This window comes from Salmo salar, chromosome 10 (assembly GCF_965601325.2).
Source record: "Salmo salar chromosome 10, fSalSal1, whole genome shotgun sequence".
NCBI lineage: Eukaryota > Metazoa > Chordata > Actinopteri > Salmoniformes > Salmonidae > Salmo > Salmo salar.
This window is the reverse complement of record NC_138300.1, coordinates 57,955,001-57,980,287: the sequence shown is the minus strand read 5'-3', so window position 1 is coordinate 57,980,287 and position 25,287 is coordinate 57,955,001. Positions and strand designations below refer to the sequence as shown.

The 25,287-nt window shown below is 45.7% G+C and overlaps 2 protein-coding genes across 5 annotated transcripts in view; both read right to left on the bottom strand.

The window, feature by feature from the left end:
- The window catches only part of LOC106560616 (solute carrier organic anion transporter family member 2A1), a 43,642-nt gene extending 27,211 nt beyond the window's left edge, over window positions 1-16,431 (bottom strand). The window contains exon 1 of the mRNA XM_045687971.2: window positions 16,229-16,431. Within this exon, the coding sequence (XP_045543927.1) occupies window positions 16,229-16,264 (36 nt within the window). The 5' untranslated portion in view covers window positions 16,265-16,431. The remainder of the gene's footprint in view (window positions 1-16,228) is intronic.
- A 4,771-nt stretch (window positions 16,432-21,202) lies between these two features.
- Window positions 21,203-25,287, bottom strand: part of LOC106560633 (tyrosine-protein kinase RYK) — a 96,710-nt gene continuing 92,625 nt past the window's right edge. For all 4 annotated transcript variants that reach the window (XM_045687966.2, XM_045687969.2, XM_045687967.2 and 1 more), the window contains one exon: window positions 21,203-23,801. In XM_045687966.2, coding sequence (XP_045543922.1) covers window positions 23,690-23,801 — 112 coding nt within the window. In that variant the 3' untranslated portion in view covers window positions 21,203-23,689. The remainder of the gene's footprint in view (window positions 23,802-25,287) is intronic.

Here is a 25,287-nt window from a genome sequence, read left to right as displayed (position 1 = left end):
AAGCTCAGTGAAGTACTGAGATGACAAACAGAATGTTCTCTAAATTCAAATCCAAAGCTATGTCCATTCTGTGTTGCGATAAATTGGGTGGATTGTAATAAAAATGACATTTTTCACAATTCACTTTTTTTGAAAGCTCTGTTGACATGCCTGACTGCCTGAACCGAGGTTTCAGTTTGATTTAACACATGTACTCATGCGACTAAAGCAAAGTTTAGGAGAAAATATATATTATCTTCAGTTTCCAGGCCAAGTCCATCTGTCAGAAAGGTAGCCAAATGCTCTGGCTTTATAGATTCTATCAGAGGCTAGAACGTCACAGATTTTGCAACAAAACAATTTTGCACAAACATATTTTTTTTCTTCTGATCAATTAGCATTCCTTCCTTAACATTGTTGTAATTACAATAGTTGTGGTCACATGCAGTGCATGTGAAGGAATGATTAGGTCTACTATGAATTTTGAACATTGATACATTTTTCTACATAGTAAACGCATCAGTTTTCTGATACTTACTGTTTTCGGAAAAGAGGAACACTCAATTTCCTATAAAGATGTTTTGTTTTTTTGGCGCACATGCTTCTGCGAAACAACATTTCTTCTGATATATTAACCCTAAACTTCCACTTTTTTCTTATGTTTGAGAACAGAGTCATGTTCAGTATAGAGCAAGCGTTTGGAAACTGAGCGATACAGGGAGGCAGTATCTAGGCTGAGTGATACAGGGAGGCAATATCTAGGCTGAGTGGTACAGGGAGGCAGTATCTAGGCTGAGTGGAACAGGGAGGCTGTATCTAGGCTGAGTGAAACAGGGAGGCAGTATCTAGGCTGAGTGGAACAGGGAGGCAATATCTAGGCTGAGTGAAACAGGGAGGCAGTATCTAGGCTGAGTGGAACAGGGAGGCAGTATCTAGGCTGAGTGGTACAGGGAGGCAGTATCTAGGCTGAGTGATACAAGGAGGCAGTATTGAGGCTGAGTGATGCAGGGAGGCAGTATCTAGGCTGAGTGATAAAGGGAGGCAGTATCTAGGCTGAGTGAAACAGGGAGGTAGTATCTAGGCTGTGATACAGGGACGCAGTATCGAGGCTGTGATACAGGGAGGTAGTATCTAGGCTGAGTGATACAGGGACGCAGTATCTAGGCTGTGATACAGGGACGCAGTATCTAGGCTGAGTGATACAGTGTCGCAGTATCTAGGCTGTGATACAGGGACGCAGTATCTAGGCTGAGTGGAACAGGGAGGCAATATCTAGGCTGAGTGAAACAGGGAGGCAGTATCTAGGCTGAGTGGAACAGGGAGGCAGTATCTAGACTGAGTGATACAAGGAGGCAGTATTGAGGCTGAGTGCTGCAGGGAGGCAGAATCTAGGATGAGTGATACAGAGAAGCAGTATCAGGCTGAGTGATACAGATATGCAGTATCTAGGCTGAGTGATACAGAAAAGCAGTATCTAGGCTGAGTGATACAGGGAGGCAGTATCTAGGCTGAGTGATACAGGGAGGCAGTATCTAGGCTGAGTGATAAAGGGAGGCAGTATCTAGGCTGAGTGATACAGGGAGGTAGTATCTAGGCTGTGATACAGGGACGCAGTATCGAGGCTGTGATACAGGGAGGTAGTATCTAGGCTGAGTGATACAGGGACGCAGTATCTAGGCTGTGATACAGGGACGCAGTATCTAGGCTGAGTGATACAGGGACGCAGTATCAAGACTGTGATACAGGGACGCAGTATCTAGGCTGTGATACAGGGAGGTAGTATCTAGGCTGGGTGATACAGGGACGCAGTATCTAGGCTGAGTGATACAGGGACGCAGTATCTAGGCTGTGATACAGGGACGCAGTATCTAGGCTGAGTGATACAGGGAGGTAGTATCTAGGCTGAGTGATACAGGGACGCAGTATCTAGGCTGAGTGATACAGGGACGCAGTATCTAGGCTGAGTGATACAGGGACACAGTATCTAGACTGAGTGATACAGGGACGCAGTATCTAGGCTGTGATACAGGGAGGTGGTATCTAGGCTGAGTGATACAGGGATGCAGTATCTAGGCTGAGTGATACAGGGACGCAGTATCTAGGCTGAGTGATACAGGGACGCAGTATCTAGGCTGAGTGATACAGGGACGCAGTATCTAGGCTGAGTGATACAGGGAGGCAGTATCTAGGCTGAGTGATACAGGGAGGTAGTATCTAGGCTGTGATACAGGGACGCAGTATCTAGGCTGTAGTAAATGGTGTGTCAGTGTTTGCGTTCATCTGTGATTTCATAGTCTACAATTATGGTAAGGGATCCCAATGCTGCCAGCACATGAAGAGTAATCACACTGCACGTATCCAACACTGCTACGCTGCGTCATACAGACGTATGAGGACACAACAACACCGACAGACAACCTGGTTACTGCTACCAGCACATGAACTGACATGCCCACACACTGATGGAGCACAGCGTAATCACTCACACACACTAAACATACACCCACACCTTTCTGCTGTACACGTCTGGGGTTGGAGCTGGACCACGTGGTTTGGGCTTGTGTGTGTGTGTGTGTGTGTGTGTGTGTGTGTGTGTGTGTGTGTGTGTGTGTGTGTGTGTGTGTGTGTGTGTGTGTGTGTGTGTGTGTGTGTGTGTGTGTGTGTGTGTGTGGTGTGTGTGTGTGTGTGTAACATGTACCATAGGGATGGAGGAGAGGTTCAGGATCTGCGGCACAAATCTGTATCTAAAGGGACCTTCCGCAGTCCTACCCTGTGCCCTGTAACCTACCACAGTCCTACTCTGTGCCCTGTAACCTACCACAGTCCTACCCTGTAACTGTAACCTACCGCAGTCCTACCCTGTGTCCTGCAACCTACCGCAGTCCTACCCTGTGCCCTGTAACCTACCACAGTCCTACTCTGTGCCCTGTAACCTACCCCCTTCCTACCCTGTGATCTACTGCAGTCCTACCCTGTGATCTGTAACCTACCGCAGTCCTACCATGTGCACTGAAACCTACCGCAGTCCTACCCTGTGTCCTGCAACCTACCGCAGTACTACCCTGTGCCCTGTAACCTACCACAGTCCTACCCTGTGACCTGTAATCTACCGCAGTCCTACTCTGTGCCCTGTAACCTACCGCAGTCCTACCCTGTGCCCTGTAACCTACCGCAGTCCTACCCTGTGGCCTGTAACCTACCACAGGCCTACCCTGTGCCCTGTAATCTACTGCAGTCCTACCCAGTGACCTGTAACCTACCGCAGTTCTTCCCTGTTCCCTGTAACCTACCGCAGTCCTACTCTGTGCCCTGTAACCTACCGCAGTCCCACCCTGTACACTGTGACCTACTGCAGTCCTACCCTGTACACTGGGACCTACTGCAGTCCTACCCTGTACACTGGGACCTACTGCAGTCCTACCCTGTACACTGTGACCTACTGCAGTCCTACCATGTACACTGTGACCTACTGCAGTCCTACCCTGTACACTGGGACCTACACAGGCTCAGAGTGGATTAGGATGCAGCGTGTTGGTTTTGGACAGATTCGGACAGTCCTTCTCCCAGCCACCTATTCTCTCAGACCCAAACAGCAGAGGGGTCCGTCACATTGTTACAACACACTGCTCGTTCACAGTGACAGGTTGTAAACTACCCAATACTGTCTCTAGCCAACAGTTCAGATTAGAAATGATTAGTTGATTTACGGAAATATCCACTCTGACCCAAATATTACAGATAGATTACTAGTTTTACCAGTCATCACATCTCATGTGCAGCACATTCACTGTAAAATCTATGACTTGACAAATGCAGTGAGTTGCAATGCACTCTGGTGTTGTAAACGCCTACATCTGTACTTTCATCTTATTTATAAAAAGGGAATTATTTATCCGCTACAACGCAGTAATATGCCAATAACTGACAGCTCAAAGCACATGAAACCTAAAGAAATAAGAAGTGAAGAAAGCATGGGAAACGAGTACCATCAATTCAAATGAACTCTGATACACTGATTAAAGTGTCTGCCTCAAAACAAAAGCATTTAGGGTTCATCTGTCATGGGTTTAGTGTATCAAAAGGACATTCCACCTGTTACGCATTCCGTGTTTTATATACCATAAGAGGGAAGGGACGGAAGGTTCTACCTGTTACAGAGTAAACACTGTAGCCTGCTGCAGAGTAAATACTGTAGCCTGCTGCAGAGTACACACTGTAGCCTGCTGCAGAGTAAACACTGTAGCCTGCTGCAGAGTAAATACTGTAGCCTGCTGCAGAGTAAATACTGTAGCCTGTTACAGAGTAAATACTGTAGCCTGCTACAGAGTAAATACTGTAGCCTGCTACAGAGTAAATACTGTAGCCTGCCACAGAGTAAATACTGTAGCCTGCCACAGAGTAAACACTGTAGCCTGTTACAGAGTAAACACTGTAGCCTGCCACAGAGTAAATACTGTAGCCTGCTACAGAGTAAATACTGTAGCCTGCTACAGAGTAAATACTGTTGCCTGTTACAGAGTAAACACTGTAGCCTGCTGCAGAGTAAATACTGTAGCCTGCTACAGAGTAAATACTGTAGCTTGTTACAGAGTAAATACTGTAGCCTGCTACAGAGTAAATACTGTAGCCTGCCACAGAGTAAATACTGTAGCCTGCCACAGAGTAAATACTGTAGCCTGCCACAGAGTAAATACTGTAGCCTGCTACAGAGTAAACACTGTAGCCTGCTACAGAGTAAACACTGTAGCCTGCTACAGAGTAAATACTGTAGCCTGCTACAGAGTAAATACTGTAGCCTGCTACAGAGTAAACACTGTAGCCTGCTACAGAGTAAACACTGTAGCCTGCTACAGAGTAAATACTGTAGCCTGTTACAGAGTAAATACTGTAGCCTGCCACAGAGTAAATACTGTAGCCTGTTACAGAGTAAATACTGTAGCCTGCTACACAATAGTATTTAGATATTCATGTTACGGTCGACCATATATGGAGTAGTACATTTATCATTGTAAAACAATCTATCACCACTGTGACAGGCCGCATCCCAAATGGCACCATATTCCCTATATAGTGCACTACTTTAGACCCAAATGGCACCCTATTCCCAATATAGTGCACTAATTTAGACCCAAATGGCACCCTATTCCCTATATTGTGCACTACTTTAGACCCAAATGGCACCCTATTCCCTATATTGTGCACTACTTTTTTAGTAGTGCACTATGTAGGGAATAGAGTGTCATTTGTGACGCAAACACAATGTTAAGTCTGGGGGCTCCCGACTGTCGCAGCGGTCTAAGGCACTGCATCTCAGTGCTAGAGGTGTCACTACAGACCCTGGTTCGATTCACAGGTTGTATCACAACCGGCCGTGATTGGGAATTCCATAGTGCGGCGCACAAATGGCCCAGAGTCGTCCGGGTTTGGGTTTGGCCGGGGTAGGCTGTCATTGTAAATAAGAATTTGTTCTTAACTGACTTGCCTAGTTAAATAAAGATAAAATAAATAATATAAATAAAAAAGTCAGACCCAATGATCATTTCGTCAACAAAAATTGTGACAAAAATATTTGTCAAACACCTATTTTTCAGTGGCAATTGACGACTAAATAGACCCAGAAAAAAACTATAATGACTAAAATGAGACTAGACTATCTCGTAAATAGGACTTTTTTTAACATGCAGTTAATAAAAATGGAAGAGGCAACTGGAAAGGAGAGAAGGTGAGGAACTTGTCTGTCGGCCCTGCATTAAAGACCAAAATTGGCTAAAGAAAATTGTGATAAATAAAAAAGTATACTAGTTACATTTAAGGATTAAAAAAATGGACAGCTGCATGATACAGGTTGTAAAATAGTTGGGAGGAGATTTTTGGATGTGCCGATTCCATGGTACATGAACTGATAAACAAAATGCGCCCTCCAATTTCACTGGAAGTTGTCGACAGGTGTCCCTCTAGACGCCTAACCCAGAGAGGCTAGCACTGTGATGCAGTGCCTTAGACCGCTGCACCACTCGGGAGACCTATGAGAATAGAAAGGTTCAGAAATATTGTTAAACAGCACAGTTAAAAATGTATGGCAGCTAGAAATCAAACTGGATGGTCTTCAGAGATAGATGGGAGGGGTTGAGGGTAGCTGAAGGATGGGACTGGATGGTGTTCAGAGATATATGGGAGGGGTTGAGGGTAGCTGAAGGATGGGACTAGATGGTGTTCAGAGATAGATGGGAGGGGTTGAGGGTAGCTGAAGGATGGGACTGGATGGTGTTCAGAGATAGATGGGAGGGTTTGAGGGTAGCTGAAGGATGGGACTAAATGGTGTTCAGAGATAGATGGGAAGGGTTGAGGGTAGCTGAAGGATGGGACTGGATGGTGTTCAGAGATAGATGGGAGGGGTTGAGGGTAGCTGAAGGATGGGACTAGATGGTGTTCAGAGATAGATGGGAGGGGTTGAGGGTAGCTGAAGGCTGGGACTGGATGGTGTTCAGAGATAGATGGGAGGGGTTGAGGGGAGCTGAAGGATGAGACTGGATGGTGTTCAGAGATAGATGGGAGGGGTTGAGGGTAGATGAAGGATGGGACTGGGTGGTGTTCAGAGATAGATGGGAGGGGTTGAGGGTAGCTGAAGGATGGGACTGGATGGTCTTCAGAGATAGATGGGAGGGATTGAGGGTAGGCAATGGCGGTAATATATACTGTCTGTAAAATGTATATAAACTCAGCAAAAAAAGAAACGTCCCTTTTTCAGGACTCTGTCTTTCAAAGATAATTCATAAAAATCCAAATAACTACACATATCTATGGGCACAAACCCACCATCGCTGGACTAGACAGGACTGGCAAAAAGTGCTCTTCACTGATGAGTCGCGGTTTTGTCTCACCAAGGGTGATGGTCGGATTCGCGTTTATCGTTGAAGGAATGAGCGTTATACCGAGGCCTGTATTCTGGAGCGGGATCGATTTGGAGGTGGTGGGTCCGTCATGGTCTGGGGCGGTGTGTCACAGCATCATCGGACTGAGCTCGTTGTCATTGCAGACAATCTCAACGCTGTGCGTTACAGGGAAGACATCCTCCTCCCTCATGTGGTACCCTTCCTGCAGGCTCATCCTGACATGACATGACATGTGGGTGATTTCCTGCAAGACAGGAATGTCAGTGCTCTGCCATGGCCAGCGAAGAGCCTGGATCTCAATCCCATTGAGCACGTCTGGGACCTGTTGGATCGGAGGGTGAGGGCTAGGGCCATTCCCCCTAAAAAATCTCCGGGAACTTGCAGGTGCCTTGGTGGAAAAGTGGGGTAACATCTCACAGCAAGAACTGGCAAATCTGGTGCAGTCCATGAGGAGGAGATGCACTGCAGTACTTAATGCAACTGGTGGACACACCAGATACTGGCTGTTACTTTTGGTTTTGACCCCCCCCACCCTTTGTTCAGGGACACATTATTCCATTTCTGTTAGTCACATGTCTGTGCAACTTGTTCAGTTTATGTCTCAGTTGTTGAATCTTGTTATGTTCATGCAAGTATTTACGCAGTTGAGAGTGAAAGGACATTTCTTTTTTTCTTGAGTTAAGTAATTACAGTTGAAGTCGGAAGATTACATACACTTAGGTCGGAGTCATTAAAACTTGTTTTTCAACCACTCCACAAATTTCTTGTTAACAAACTATAGTTTTGGCAAGTCGGTTAAGGCATCTACTTTGTGCATGACACAAGTCATTTTTTCAACAATTGTTTACAGACAGATTATTTCACTTATAATTCACTGTATCACAATTCCAGTGGGTCAGAAGTTTACATACACTCAGTTGACTGTGCCTTTAAACAGCTTGGAAAATTCCAGAAAATGATGTCATAGCTTTAGAAGCTTCTGATAGGCTAATTGACATAATTTGAGTAAATTGGAGGTGTACCTGTGGATGTATTTCAAGGCCTACCTTCAAGGCATCTTTGCTTGACATCATGGGAAAATGGTGCCTGAAGGTACCACGTTCATCTGTACAAACAATAGTACGCAAGGATAAACACCATGGGACCACGCAGCCGTCATACCGCTCAGGAAGGAGACTCGTTCTGTCTCCTAGAGATGAACGTACTTTGGTGCGAGAAGTGCAAATCAATCTCAGAACAACAGCAAAGGACCTTGTGAAGATGCTTGAGGATACGGGTACAAAAGTATCTATATCCACAGTAAAACGAGTCCTATATCGACATAACCTGAAAGGCCGCTCAGCAAGGATGAAGCCACTGCTCCAAAACCGCCATAAAAAAGCCAGACTACGGTTACTAATTGCACATGGGGACAAAGATCGTACTTTTTGGAGAAATGTCCTCTGGTCTGATGAAACAAAAATGGAACTGTTTGGCCATAATGACCATCGTTATGTTTGGAGGAAAAAGGGGGAGGCTTGCAAGCCGAAGAACACCATTCCAACCGTGAAGCACGGGGGTGACAGCATCATGTTGTGGGGGTGCTTTGCTGCAGGAGGGACTGGTACACTTCACAAAATAGATGGCATCATGATTATGTGGATATATTGAAGCAACATATCAAGACATCAGTCCGGAAGTTAAAGCTTGGTCGCAAATGGGTCTTCCAAATGGACAATGACCTCAAGCATACTTCCTAAGTTGTTGCAAAATGGCTTGAGGACAACAAAGTCAAGGTATTGGAGTGGCCATCACAAAGCCCTGACCTCAATCCTATAGAAAATTTGTGGGCAGAACTGAAAAAGCGTGTGTGAACAAGGAGGCCTACAAACCTGACTCAGTTACACCAGCTCTGTCAGGAGGAATGGGCCAAAATTCACCCAACTTATTGTGGGAAGCTTGTGGAAGGCTACCCGAAACGTGTGACCCAAGTTAAACAATTTAAAGGCAATGCAACCAAATACTAATTGTGTGTATGTAAATGTCTGACCCACTGGGAATGTGATGACAGAAATAGCTCAGCTACATCAGCTGGTTGGCAGACAGGCTCCGCCCCAGCTCCGCCTCCAATTATACACCTCATGCAAGGCAAATCTCTTGCTTCACCGTAGCTAACCAGTCATCACCAGCCTTCTAGTTAGTTACCCTGGTTAACCTTTTACCTTAATTGGTTAAATCAAGGTCACACAGAGTGTTTCTTGGTAAGTCTTAATCAAAAGTAAACACCTCACACACACATGGTTATGGGCTTAAAAAGAAAGAAGACACCTGTACCATGTCAGGAATAGTGGAGTTGAAAGGTATTACATTTTGAGTTTGCCTCCCAATATTACACTTTATATACATCACAGAAGACTGATATATAACAACACGTTTGACATAGAAACACCAGATTTTCGGCGTTTAAAAAGATATGTTTATTAATTATGAAAAATATTAATAACATTCCACCCATAATGCCACTAGAGGGCGATGTGGTCATTTGACTGCAGGAAAAGGCTACGAAACACAAGCTGAAAACACAAGCTGCTAACCAAAATAAAAACAATTGCAGCATTAAGTTTTTAATAGTAAATCAACAGTCTAGCTACAGTATGTATTTCTCTGCCTTGAGTATAGAAAGGTTTTTGAATTTGTAGTCTCGTTCAACCCTCGTACTTTCCTCAATTGCATTTCAGAGCCAGGTTAAAGTACTCCCTCTTTTCCTCAGAAAAAAAATGACTTGATTCTTCCGTTGAAAAGATTTGACCCATAATACCTGTGCAAAGTTTGTTTCTTTCTATGGTGCATTGGCGGGCCACATTTAACAATCATAAAGCATAAGGCAGTTTTAAAACTAGGCAACTTGTGGACGGGACAATTAACCATTTGTTTAGGCTACACCTTGTTCAGTCATGGTACCTCCATTAGCTTGCTATAGCTAACAACCTGGGGCGCGTTCAGCAGGACACAACATTTTGCAACGTTCAGATAGAAGTATGCTATGTAGAAAAAAACATGTCTCTCTGACATGTTGAATTAGTAACAACGTCGGCTCTATTCATGACATTTCTATCTGCAACGTTTTGAGAACGTTTTTGCTTGTTAGCTAAGGCTAGCTACTTTAAGTGCTTCCTGTCTTCCCTGTAGCCTACTTGGTGTGTGAACTGCTTCCTGCTCATATCTTGCAGCTGATTGTTGCCACATCAACCAGGATAAAGGGGCAGGGCAATCTTTGACAGTTGTGGTTTTGGTAATCAGTGTCAGCTGTGGTCTCGTCATCAAAACTAAGACCGTCGCCGAAACAAAGACGAGTTTTTGGATGGAAGGACAGAGAGGAATGCTCCACTCTCTCACTTCAGTATCTTACCTCGTTATTTACAGATTCTCTCATTTAGCTATTTTGTAGCTCTGGCAACTACTGTATGTGTGTGTTTTCTATCCCAGTTCATTCCTCTCCCTGTAGCCTTTACAGACGCTCCCTACCGCTTGGCTGCAACCCTTCTAATTAAGAATTTAGAACCCAGCGCACACACCCCTTGTGGAATTCCTGGTCTCCCTTGACTTTTTGTCCCTGACGGAGACATGGATCACCCCAGAGAACACTGCTACTCCAGCTGCTCTCTCTTCATCTGACTACGTTTCCTCTCATAGTCCGAGAGCATCTGGTCGTCGTGGTGGTGGAACAGGACTACTAATGTATCCTATGTGGAGATTCTATTTTCTCCCTCTCTCACCTGTCCATCTCCTCTCTCACCTGTCCACCTCTTCTCTCACTCACCTGTCCACCTCTTCTCTCACTCACCTGTCCACCTCTTCTCTCACTCACCTGTCCACCTCTTCTCTCACTCACCTGTCCACCTCTTCTCTCACCTACCTGTCCACCTCTTCTCTCACTCACCTGTCCACCTCCTCTCTCACCTGTACACCTCCTCTCCCACCTGTCCATCTCCTCGTTTCAATTCCATGCTGTCACTATCGCTTGTCCACTCAAGTTTAACATTGTTGTCATAATCGCCCACCAGGTGCCCTTAGAGTTCATCACTGAACTTGACACTTTGATAAACTCCTTTCCTGATGATGGCTTACCGCTTTTCGTTCTGGGCGACTTCAACCTCCCGACATCTGCCTTAGATAAATGTATCTTTGCCTTTTTTGACCTCATCCTTTCCCAATCCCCTCCCACTCACAAGGCAGGCAATACTCTTGACCTCATCTTTACTAGAGGCTGTTCTCCTACTAATCTCACTGTAACCCCCCTCCAGGTCTCTGTTCTCCTACTAATCTCACTGTAACCCCCCTCCAGGTCTCTGTTCTCCTACTAATCTCACTGTAACCCCCCTCCAGGTCTCTGTTCTCCTACTAATCTCACTGTAACCCCCCTCCAGGTCTCTGTTCTCCTACTAATCTCACTGTAACCCCCCTCTAGGTCTCTGTTCTCCTACTAATCTCACTGTAACCCCCCTCCAGGTCTCTGTTCTCCTACTAATCTCACTGTAACCCCCCTCCAGGTCTCTGTTCTCCTACTAATCTCACTGTAACCCCCCTCCAGGTCTCTGTTCTCCTACTACTCTCACTGTAACCCCCCTCCAGGTCTCTGTTCTCCTACTAATCTCACTGTAACCCCCCTCCAGGTCTCTGTTCTCCTACTAATCTCACTGTAACCCCATCCAGGTCTCTGTTCTCCTACTAATCTCACTGTAACCCCCCTCCAGGTCTCTGTTCTCCTACTAATCTCACTGTAACCCCCCTCCAGGTCTCTGTTCTCCTACTAATCTCACTGTAACCCCCCTCCAGGTCTCTGTTCTCCTACTAATCTCACTAGAACCCCCCTCCAGGTCTCTGTTCTCCTACTAATCTCACTGGAACCCCCCCTCCAGGTCTCTGTTCTCCTACTAATCTCACTGTAACCCCCCTCCAGGTCTCTGTTCTCCTACTAATCTCACTGTAACCCCCCTCCTGGTCTCTGTTCTCCTACTAATCTCACTGTAACCCCCCTCCAGGTCTCTGTTCTCCTACTACTCTCACTGTAACCCCCCTCCAGGTCTCTGTTCTCCTACTAATCTCACTGTAACCCCCCTCCAGGTCTCTGTTCTCCTAATAATCTCACTGTAACCCCCCTCCAGGTCTCTGTTCTCCTAATAATCTCACTGTAACCCCCCTCCAGGTCTCTGTTCTCCTACTAATCTCACTGTAACCCCCCTCCAGGTCTCTGTTCTCCTACTAATCTCTCTGTAACCCCCCTCCAGGTCTCTGTTCTCCTACTAATCTCACTGTAACCCCCCTCCAGGTCTCCCTCTCCTCCAACCCTAACCACTCAGTCCCTACCCCCTCCAGGTCTCCCTCTCCTCCTGCCCTAACCACTCAGTCCCTACCCCTCCAGGTATCCCTTCCCTCCAACCCTAACCACTCAGCCCCTACCCAGATGGTCATGCACTGTCGCAATCTTCACTCTCTCTCTCCCACTACCATCTCCTCTTCTATCCTCTCTCCCTTCTACTAAATCCTTCTCCCTCCTGTCTCCTGATCCTGTCTCTTCGACCCTACTCTCCTCCCTTTCCGCATTCTATGACTCGCACTGTCCACTTTCCTCTCGGCCGGCTCGGCTTTCCCCTCCTGCTCCATGGCTGAGTGACTCATTGTAAAATTACAGAACAAAAATGGAGGAAAACTAAACTTCCAGAGAACCCATCATCCTTTCACTCCCTCCTCTCTACCTTATCTTCCTCGGTATCTGCTTTTACATCCACTTTCTACCACTCTACATTTCAAGATTCTGCCTCTAACCCTGGGAAACTATTTCCCACCTTCTCCTCCCTCCTTAATCCTCCACCCCCTTCCTCCTCCCTCTCCGCAGATGACTTTGTCAACCACTTTGAAAAGAAGGTTGACGACATCTGCTCCTTATTCATTCAGCCTATTGAGTCAAGTGGTCCCACTCACACAGAACTACCCTAGGCCTTGACATCTATCTCCCCTCTCTCTCCAGACAAAATCCTGGGACAATTGAGGTACGGCCACCCATCAAACTTCCCACACAACTCAATCCCCTCCTCCAGACCATTTCTGGAGACCTTCTCCCATTCCTCACTTACCACATTAACTCCGCCCTGACCACTTACTTCAAAATGGCCCGAGTGGCTCCCCTCCTCAAGAAACCAACACTCGACTCTCAAGGTCAAAAACTACAGACATTCTTTATTTTCTTTACAAAACACGTGCCGTTTCTGACAAACTTTCTCGTTATCTCTCTCAGAACCGTCTTCTTGACCCTAACCAGTCAGGCTTCAAGACGGGTCACTCAACTTTGACTGCTCCTCTCTGTCATGGAGGCTCTCTGCACTGTCAAAGCTGACTCTCTCTCTCCTCTGTTCTCATCCTCCTAGATCTATCCTCTGCCTTCGACACTGGGAACTATCAGATCCTCCTCTCCACTCTCTCAGGGCTGGGTGTCTCAGGCGCTATCAGATCCTCCTCTCCACTCTCTCAGGGCTGGGCGTTTCAGGCTCTATCAGATCCTCCTCTCCACCCTCTCAGGGCTGGGTGTCTCAGGCTCTATCAGATCCCCCTCTCAGGGCTGGGCATCTCAGGCTCTATCAGATCCCCCTCTCCACTCTCTCAGGACTGGGCGTCTCAGGCTCTATCAGATCCCCCTCTCCACTCTCTCAGGGCTGGGCGTCTCAGGCTCTGGACACTCTTGGATTGCATCCTACCTGGCAGGCCGCTCCTACCAGCTGACATGGAGAGGATCAGTATCTGCATCACGTATTCTCACTACTGGTGTCCCCCAGGGCTCGGTTCTAGGCCCTCTCCTCTTCTCCCTATACACCAAGTCACTTGGCTCCGTCATATCCTCACATGGTCTCTCCTATCACTGCTATGAGGATGACACTTAACTACTTTTCTCTTTTTCCTCCTTCTGACACCCAGGTGGCGACACACATCTCTGAGTGCCTGGCCGATATCTCAGTTTGGGTGTCAGCCCACCACCTCAAGCTCAGTCTCGACAAGACGGAGCTGCTCTTCCTCCTGGAGAAGGCTCTTCCTCCTGCCCGCTCCAAGACTTCTCCGTCACGGTTGACAACTCCACGCTGTCCCAAAGTGCAAAGAACCTTGTAGTGCCCCTGGATAACATGCCATCAAACCCCTGCAACTTATCCAGAATGCTGCCGCCCGCCTGGTGTTCAACCTTCCCTAATTCTCCCATGTCACCCCGAGTCTCCACACACTCAACTGGCTTCCAGTTGGAGCTCGCATCCACTATAAGACCATGGTGCTTACCTACGGAACAGCAAGAGGAACTGCCCCTCCCTACCCTTCAGGCTCTGTTCAAACCCTACAGCCCAACCACAGCACTCCGTTCTGCCACCTCTGTTCTCTTGGCCCTCCCATCCCTACAGAGGGCAGCTCCCGCTCAGTCCAGTCCAAGCTCTTTTCTGTCCTGGCATCCCAATGGCGGAAACAACTTCCTCCTGAAGCTAGGACAGCAGAGTCTCCGCCCATCTTCTGGAAACATCTGAAACCCTACCACCCCCTCGCAGGTTGTTTCACCGAGCTATCTTAAGTTGAATGCACCTTCTGTACATTTTACTAAAATGTAAAATGTAACTGAACATGGCCCTGGTAACAATACCAGTAGCCTACTGAACGTATCGATGGTAATATTACCAGTAGCCTATATGCAAACATTTGGTGGTACAGAAAGAAATCAAACAATTGAATTACTAAATCCCTCTTGCCACTACATTATATCTGACTAGGTAAATAACTTTATTTTGAGTTAATGTGGACCCAGTGACTCAGACTTGAGCATTTGGATCAGGACTCGAGCATGGGGACTCGGACTTCAGGCATAGGGACTCGCCCATTGGTGACTTGAGACTGGATTGGGACTCGAGGTTTAGTGACTCGACTACATCACTGGGTGAAACAGTCATTATCTCCCATTCAGTCATTACCTCCCGTTCAGTCATTACCTCCCGTTCAGTCATTACCTCCCGTGTTCAGTCATTATCTCCCGTGTTCAGTCATTACCTCCCGTGTTCAGTCATTACCTCCCGTGTTTAGTCATTACCTCCCGCACTATTTCTGGACATCAGTGTGGCTGAAGCGACTGTGGAACGTTGATAACAATGCCAATGACGCGATCGAGAGATGGAGGTGCAACCCATATGACCTTGCCAATACTTTGTATCATCATCTGGTGATTGTGCCCCTCTCTCGCTCTCTCATATGCCTGTTTTCTATGTAATGAGTGATATCTATGTAGGCTGAATTAGGAATTTACATGGCCAGAGAATTGTTGTATATTATATATGTTTGTCATATTTCTGCTGTTGGGAAGAGAATAGGATGAAGCAGAACAAAATAATATTAGGACAAGTTATGTATGTTTGTGCACATGGAAGAAAGTGATTGTTTACTATAGGTTAAAGAGGCAATATAAATGTGATGTGACTAAAATGGCCCACTCTTTTCATCATTTTGACAATAACTAGACTAAATCATTATTTAAAATGACAAAAAAATGTGACTAAGACTGAATGATTTTTTGGTCAAAATGACTAAGAATAGATTCTATCTAAAAAAAAATGCCAAAATGAACCCTGGTGAGACCAGATGTTGTGACATCCGTCCCATTCATTAAGATAAAGACCCCCCCCACCCCAGGATGCCCCCCCCCCCCCCAGGTAGGATGGGTAATGAACCATATCACGTCAAACAGACCAAACAAAGGGAGGAAAAGACATTCCAGGAATATTTCTTGCTACAATGACAACTGAAGCTGGTGCAAGGTACACTATTCTGCCCCGGGCAACATGCTGAAACATCCAGGTGTGGCTAACTATGTGACGTCATTAGTATTTAGAATAAACTTCTGTAGTAATAGCCGCTTTTTTAAAAATTGTTATTTTAACTTAACAGACTGCTCTAGTAACATGGTGAGGATCTATAGCTTAGGCTACTGTAGGATGTATTATATCTAGAGTAGATAGAGCAGGCTATATCCACTGAAGACACGTGTATTTTGATCAGCCATGTTGATAATTCAGACATACAAAAAAAGGTTGACAATGAAATGAAGTATCTATCAGTACCCAGCATGAGTAATGAAGGAGATAGGTGATCAAGCTTCCTGGTTTCTCAGTGCCACCTGAGCAGGACTGTATGGATCAAACGTCGCTATTACCAAATCAAAGACATTTTATGCGTTGGAGAAAATACCACCAAAACACTCTTCTAAATGAAGAGGGGGTGGGGTATGTGTTTAATCAAATGTCTCCAATAATAAATGACAGTATGACAGGATGATAAACAAATAATACTAAACAACTTACCTTTATATTGCTAAATACAGATGTTGGTTTCTTCATATTTTTGACACAAATCTCCCTCTGCTGTGAAGAGTAAAAGGTATCCAGAGAAGAGAGAGAGAGAGACAGGAGAGTCCAGTCCAGGGCAGCAGAACTCAGCAGTAGTGAGTCTCTCTATGTTGAAGAGGTAATAGCTGTCCCACAGTGTTCTACTCTGGTGAGTGTCAATGAGCTTTTATGGCTCACAGTGATGTAATGGGGCCAACTCAACCCACAACTCCACGCGCACCATGTTTTGAACGTACTGATGAAAAGACCATATTTGGCACACATGACCTGTTTTTACAGGCACAGCAGCGTGGGGATTGTTTTTACTCAACAATAAGAAATGTCTTATGTAATTGTTTGGACAAATATTGAATAAAATGATCATACACAAACGGAGTCAATATGTTTTAATTGCAGCACTGCATATAAAATGATTTTCAATGAAAGTATAGTTCAGTTTAAACTTTTTTTTAAAAATTTAAATTGACAATCCAACAAAAGTTTCCAGCTTTTGTTTTTCTACATTTACAGTTCAGCATTGAAAAAAAGTTGACAGTAGGTTATTTCACAGCCATTGATACTCATCTTGCCTGTTGTGGGTCTGACACATAGGCTAGGTGAAACGTCTGAGTCTACCGCTGACAGACAAGTCTCACCGATCTGTTACATTTTTTACCTTCTGTCATCGATGTGAATGACGAATTAGGGAAGTCAGTCTGTTACTTAGCCGTGAATGTGAGGCACAGACGCACGCACGCAGGAACACACACACCCTCCCTCCTTCCCTCACACCCTCCCTCCTTCCCTCACACCCTCCCTCCTTCCCTCACACCCTCCCTCCTTCCTTGACACACATCCAACAGGAGGTAATAGGTGTTCTGCTGATAAATCACACAAGTCTTACAAAAGGTGTCATTATTCCATCAAAGCCAGTTCAAGGCTTAGCAGCCGAACACACAGTGGGAACCATTAAGGATCAACCCAGGAAAGAAAAAGGGCAAGCATAGACAGACTACAATAAATCAACACCACAACACATTTATTTTGGTTGAAAAGCATTCACATGACCTTGATTGACCTATTGTAAAAGTGATGTTGTTAATGGTATTACTGTGAACACCTGAAAATGGGCACTAAATCGGCAGTTAGGTGGTTACAGAGACCAGGTGGTGGTGGTGGTTAGGGGCGGACTGGGACCAGAAAAATCAGCCCTGGCATTTCTAAACGCACCGGTCCATTTTCTTCCTCGAGGACGACATTATTACCCAGATAATGATCCCAGGGTAGATAGGCCCACTGGGCTAAAAATGGATCAGCCCCTGTTTTTTTTGGTGGTGGTGGGTTGGGTCATCCCATCTGGTACTAGATCTGACTTGTAGCAGACGTATCACTAGTGATGCCCAGTTTACTGACCTGTAGCAGACATATCACTAGTGATGCCCAGTTTACTGACCCGTAGCATACGTATCACTAGTGATGCCCAGTTTACTGACCTGTAGCAGACGTATCACTAGTGATGCCCAGTTTACTGACCTGTAGCAGACGTATCACTAGTGATGCCCAGTTTACTGACCTGTAGCAGACGTATCACTAGTGATGCCCAGTTTACTGACCTGTAGCAGACGTATCACTAGTGATGCCCGGTTTACTGACCTGTAGCAGACGTATCACTAGTGATGCCCAGTTTACCGACCTGTAGCAGCATGAGGAACATACAGCTTTATTAACTACTAGTAACTTCCCCAACATTGCCTGGTTTTCCAGGAATCTCAGTTGAAAGACTCAGAGAATCAAGACGGAATAAGCCGGACATCCAGGAATCCTCCAACTAGGATTTCTGGAAAACCTGGACTGAAACTCTAATTCTAACCAATCAACAGCTGTTTGGGTATTGTAGCATCAACCATTCATAGACAACTGCAGAAGCAGGAGGAACAAACAACACATTTATTTTTACTTCTGCGGTGGGGATGTTCTAGGAAGGGGTTTCAGAACTGCAAATAAAAGTTTGACTATCAATTCAAAAGGCTTAGCTAGCATCTGGAAAACTAAAGAGGACATTGTTCTGTAAGTCTTACAACATTCGCCCCTCTGAACAACCAAACTTTTTTTTCTTCTTTTTTTTAAACTAAGGTGCATCCCAAATGGCACCCTATTCCCTATGTAGTGCACTACATTTAACCAGGGCCCCATAGGGGACAGGATGCCATTTTGGGACCAACCCTCAAAACATCAGGTCAGTGTCTTGTTTAGCATCTCAGGCTTTGTCAACCTGGTTTCCTCCACAAATTAGATTTGAGATAAGTTTCCATTACGCCATGTTGAAACAGTGTAGCACATGTCTTGGTTAGTGACTTGATCCTCAGGCGGGTGAATCAAAACACGGGTCTTTGTTCCCCTGCTGTATAACAATGTCAACATTGATCCATACGGGGGAGGGGATGCATCCCAAATAGCACCTTGTTTCCTGTATAGTGCACTACTATTGACCAGGGCCAAGAGGAAATGGGGCACCATTTCAGACCCACACAGAGTAGTACATCATAACTCCATAAAGGATCTATGGTTTAAACTAATGCTGGGCATAACATTTTCATCTTGTAGTGATATTCTTGGTTAATGAAACTGTTCTATAGGTAACACATAGCCTGCAGGTATAATTAAGTAATAAGGCCGATATACCACGGCTAAGGGCTGTTCTTACACACGACACAACACAACGCTGAGTATATTGGCCATATACTCCAAACCCCTGAGGTGCCTTAATGCTATTATAAACTGGTTACCAATGTAATTAGAGCAGTAAAAATACATGGTTTTGTCATACCTGTGGTATACGGTCTGATATACCACGGCTGTCAGCCAATCAGCATTCAGGGCATCGAACCACCCAGTTTATAATGCTTAATAACTTGTTATAAGCATGTATGAGCCTTTATAAACCCCTAAATGTTATGTCTCTGTGCCCCCAGGAATACCTCCACAGTCCGAGTTGTGGTTATCAATTACTGTGACTATAGTTCAGATTGGTTCTTGGCTGTGCAACTGTGAAAGCACTGCTATGCTACTACTGTACAATAAAGCTTTGATGTTCAGGAAACTCCTAAGCACAGCGAGGATCCTGCCAATCAGGCTATGCCCATGTCTTCCTCCTGCACTTCAAACAAACAGGCAAACATGTAGGACTTTGTCCCAAATGGCACCCTATGACTTACTGTTGAAGTCGGAAGTTTACATACACTTTAGCCAAATACGTTTAAACTCAGTTTTTCACAATTCCTGACATTTAATCCTAGTAAAAATTCCCTGTTTTAGGTCAGTTAGAAACACCACTTTATTTTAAGAATGTGAAAATGTCAGAATAATAGTAGAGAGAATGATTTATTTCAGCTTTAATTTCTTTCATCACATTCCCAGTGGATCAGAAGTTTACATACACTCACTTAGTATTTGGTAGCATTGCCTTTAAATTGCTTAACTTGGGTCAAACGTTTCAGGTAGCCTTCCACAAGCTTCCCACAATAAGTTGGGTGAATTTTGGCCCATTCCTCCTGACAGAGCTGGTGTAACTAAGTCAGGTTTGTAGGCCTCCTTGCTCGCATACGCTTTTTCAGTTCTGCTCTATAGGATTGAGGTCAGGGCTTTGTGATGGCCACTCCAATACCTTGACTTCGTTGTCCTTAAGCCATTTTGCCACAACTTTAGAAGTATGCTGGGGGTCATTGTCCATTTGGAAGACCCATTTGCGACCAAGCTTTAACTTCCTGACTGATGTCTTGAGATGTTGCTTCAATATATCCACATAATTTTCCTTCATGATGCCATCTATTTTGTGAAGTGCACCAGTCCCTCCTGCAGGAAAGCACCCCCACAACATGATGCTGCCACCCCCATGCTTCACCGCTGGGATGGTGTTCTTCGGCTTGCAAGCATCCCCCTTTTTCCTCCAAACATAAAGATGGTCATTATGGCCAAACAATTCTATTTTTGTTTCATCAGACCAGAGGACATTTCTCCAAAAAGTACGATCTTTGTCCTCATGTGCAGTTGTAAACTGTAGTCTGTCTTTTTTATGCCGGTTTTGGAGCAGTTGCTTATTCCTTGTTGAGCGTCCTTTCAGGTTGTCGATATAGGACTCGTTTTACTGTGGATATATATACTTTTGTACCGGTTTCCTCCAGCATCTTCACAAGGTCTTTTGCTGTTGTTCTGGGATTGATTTGCACTTTTCACATCAAAGTACGTTAATCTCTAGGAGACAGAACGCGTCTCCTTCCTGAGCGGTATGACGGCTGCATGGTCCCATGGTGTTTATACTTGCATACTATTGTTTGTTCAGATGAACGTGGTACCTTCAGGCATTTGGAAATTGCTCCCAAGGATGAACCAGACTTGTGGAGGTCTACCATTTTTCTTTCTGAGGTCTTGGCTGATTTCTTTTGATTTTCCCATGTCAAGCAGAGGCACTGAGTTTGAAGGTAGGCCTTGAAACACATCCACCTCCAATTGACTCAAATTATGTCAATTAGCCTATCAGAAGCTTCTAACGTCATGACATCATTTTCTGGAATTTTCCAAGCTGTTTAAAGGCACAGTCAACTTTGTGTATGTAAACTTCTGACCCACTGGAATTGTGACACAGTGAATTATAAGTGAAATAATTTGTCTGTAAACAACTGTTGGAAAAATGACTTGTGTCATGCACAAAGTAGATGTCCTAACCGACTTGCCAAAACTATAGTTGTTAACAAGGAATTTGTGGAGTGGTTGAAAAACGAGTTATGACTCCAACCTAAGTGTATGTAAACTTCTGACTTCAACTGTATATAGTGCAACTGTTGTTTGACCAGAGCCTTATGGGTCCAAAGTAGTGTACTGTAAAGGGAATACGGGGCCTTAGTCTTTTAAACAGAACGGGTGAAACGTACATATAAAAACAGACCACACGAATCAGAAGAAATTAGTTTAATTTTTTGTGTGTGTATGAATTCAGTTTACAGATGGAAAAGCCTTTACATTCAACATGCAGTGATCTTAGAAGACCAGGCCATGTCGTAGCTCTGGTCCAGGTCATTACCTGGTGTTTCCTGATGCTGAAGGCTCAGCATGAGCAAGCAGCACGTAGCGCCTTGGACCAGAGCTAGTCATGTCGTTGTCAGATTGGCACGTAAATTCTGTTTTCACAGTGGATAGTGTTCTAGTATAAATTCATACTTTGTCATTGTCAAAACAATGTGTGGTTGGTAGCTGGGTTTTGTTCTGACACAGAACAGTCAAAATTAAAAAAAAAACAAGAATATTATTCATGACGACAACCCTGTTAGATAAATATCTGGGGGAATGACTGATCTTGAACTTGATCGTTGAGATTTTCAAAAGGGGTACAATGGGTAGCTTCCCAATGATTGGACACAACTCATAAACCAATCATTTCCCATCTGGGTATGTAGTGTACTGTAACAGGCCTGCACGCAGTGTACTGTAACAGGTCTGCAACAGTGTACTGTAACAGGCCTGCAACAGTGTACTGTAACAGGCCTGTAGCACTGCAACAGGCTACTGTAACAGGCCTGTAGCACTGTAACAGGCTACTGTAACAGGCCTGTAGCACTGTAACAGGCCTGCAGCAGTCTTGTAGTGGACAGGCCTGCAGCAGGGTACTGTAACAGGCCTGCAGCAGGGTACTGTAACAGGCCTGCAGCAGGGTACCCGTAACAGGCCTGCAGCAGGGTACCCGTAACAGGCCTGCAGCAGGGTACCCGTAACAGGCCTGCAGCAGGGTACCCGTAACAGGCCTGCAGCAGGGTACCCGTAACAGGCCTGCAGCAGGGTACCCGTAACAGGCCTGCAGCAGGGTACCCGTAACAGGCCTGCAGCAGGGTACCCGTAACAGGCCTGCACGCAGTGTACCCGTAACAGGCCTGCAGCAGGGTACCCGTAACAGGCCGGCAGCAGGGTACCCGTAACAGGCCTGCAGCAGGGTACCCGTAACAGGCCTGCAGCAGGGTACCCGTAACAGGCCGGCAGCAGGGTACCCGTAACAGGCCTGCAGCAGGGTACCCGTAACAGGCCTGCACGCAGTGTACCCGTAACAGGCCTGCAGCAGGGTACCCGTAACAGGCCTGCACGCAGTGTACCCGCAACAGGCCTGCACGCAGTGTACCCGCAACAGGCCTGCACGCAGTGTACCCGCAACAGGCCTGCAGCAGTGTACCCGCAACAGGCCTGCAGCAGTGTACCCGCAACAGGCCTGCAGCAGTGTACCCGCAACAGGCCTGCAGCAGTGTACCCGCAACAGGCCTGCAGCAGTGTACCCGCAACAGGCCTGCAGCAGTGTACCCGCAACAGGCCTGCAGCAGTGTACCCGCAACAGGCCTGCAGCAGTGTACCCGCAACAGGCCTGCAGCAGTGTACCCGCAACAGGCCTGCGGCAGGGTACCGTAACAGGCCTGTAGCAGTGTACTGAAACAGGCCTGTAGTAGTGTACTGTAACAGGCCTGTAGTAGTGTACTGTAACAGGCCTGTAGTAGTGTTCATCCAGTCTGGAACACACTACTGGGTAAATGGATGCTGAGGAGATCATGGGATGTGGCGACAACAACAATGTCCTCAGCTATGCTAACGCTCCACTGGCACGTCTCCTAAGGAAAAAGACTTGTGGCACAATGTTCAACAGGTCCTTCAGTAGAGATCTGTGGAGACCAGAGACATTCCACATGTCATTGTCCAATTTAACGCCCAGCAGAGCAGAGCTGCTTAGGCCTTCGATTCCCCCCCCCCCCCCCCCCCCCCCCAAGAGGCCTCTCGTACAAACCTTGAGTTTACCGTACCATGACAGAGTGAACCAGCATGTCTTTAAGTACACAGAAGAAGCCCTATCTGCGGCCCAAATTCCCTATGTAGTGTACGAGGTGAAGATGTGAATTCCCTACTACTATACATGAAGCCACTGGTCTACTGTGGACTCATCCTCACACTGAAAACCACAGATCTACAACAATAAATGTACATCTCTTCTTCTCTTAGATTAAAAAAAAAAAAAGGGAAAAAAATGTCTTTACAAACAAGTCCTCAAAAGTGTAGTTGTTAGGAAAATGGTGGCAACAGCTTGTTGGCACATATAAGCTTCTTACGTTCTTCCAATAGAGGTCACGTCCTTGTGGGGTCACGTTTCATAGTGAGGGTATAGGTCTGTTCTGGAAGCTTGTGAGGTATGCTGGGAAATATGACGACCTCTGAAAGAGAATCCATTGAAGCTTGCACAAATTATAGAAACCTCACTCCAAAAAAAAATTCTCAGAATAATGAAAGTCTTCTTTCTTTTCTATAAGGCATAAGGTTTGTAAATGTATTCCTCATTGTGATTAGTGCTGTCCAGTAAGTCCTGGGCCTGCTGGTCCTTCAGGCCTGGTCCGTACTGAAGCTTAGGGCTAGATTTTACACGTATGCCCCCAACGCTGCATGAAACTCAGTCAGACACTGGACCAGCTGCTGGAACTTCGGCCTCTCCTCTGGATCCAGGGCCCAGCAACAGGCCATCACTGCAAACCTACAGACAGACAGAGAATTAGCTGGGTCAGCAAGCCATTTAGGCTAGCTCATTGCACAGTGTACGTTGACTCAAACCCCGTAAGGACTGCCAAATACGGTCTAAATAGCACTGCATGTACAGAAAAATGTCACATTCCCAATCTCAAGGCTATTCAGTACTTGGGTCATCAGAGAAACCAATAGCACACTATCAGTCCTGCATCCCTCAATGTCTCCTTAAGTCTTCCCCCTCCTACGCCTCCTATTTGGTGGAAAATTCCAATTCAACAGTCTTTCTGAAGGAAACGTGTGCAGCAGCTCCCCCAATAACAATCTGATTAGCTTTTCCTCCACTTCCTGTTGGCGGCCGCTCATCCAACTGTAAATCATGGAGTGTTGAAGTGATGACAGTAACACTGAAAGTCCCAAATGACACCCTATTCTCGATATAGTGCACTACTTTTGAACAGAGTCCATCTAGTCTTGTAGTGGACATAAGTTCTTTCATAATTTCTCTTTCCTCCAATTCCTTACATTCTCATCTACTTCTAAAAATGCATTGGGGGGGGGGGAGGTCAGAGGCAAGGGACCTTGGTCAAAAGTGCACTATATAGGAAGAAGGGTGCCATTTGGGATTCTGACACAGAAGCCTGTATTGTCCCTTTGTGATTCCTGGCCAGCTCATCCACAGCAGTAGAAAGTCCCCCTCCAGCTCCCTGACAGGCGCAGGATGTGGATAAGACTCAGTCTGTAATGAATGACGGTGACAGACAGACGCCTTGTAGCCACCTAGCTGCCGCCGCCGCCTAGCATTTTAATATTTGTAGCTACTTTAAGTAAATTCCTGCAGTCAACTTTTATTAAAAAAAATGTTTAAAACTTTATTTAAACTAGCCAAGTCAGTTAAGAACAAATTCGTATTTACAATGACGGGCCTACTCAGGCCAAACCCTAACCCGGATGACGCTGGGCCAATTGTGTGCAGCCTTATGGGACTCCCAATCACTGCCGGTTGTGATGCAGCCTGGAATCGAACCAGGGTCTGTAGTGAGATGCAGTGCCTTAGAACCCTGCGCCACTCCGGGAGCGATACGTTAGGAGATCAAGCAGATTGCGTTCTTCATTACACCGGACACATTATTTCACATTATGAAGGTTACCGTAGTTCCCCAGAACAGTTGAGCCAGTCACCTGTTTGTTTGGAAATAGCAAAACAGGAGAAAAACGGGAGCAGGTGAGTCCAGCTGTTGTATTGACAGGGGACGCGTTTTATATTGAAAGCCAAAAGTGTTTTCTTTGCTTCAGTAGCGATCAGGGATGCGCAACTATAGTTTTCCTTCACAGGAAATACATTCGTGCAACACATTCAGACAGGAAATGGCTTAATTTTCATCAGATGACAACAGAAGCGCAATGCTGCAAAACGACGCACGGCCATCATATTTCTAATGTTTATCATAGAAACAACGTAGCCAGCTACATTTCCTAATGTTTTGCCGAGTGGA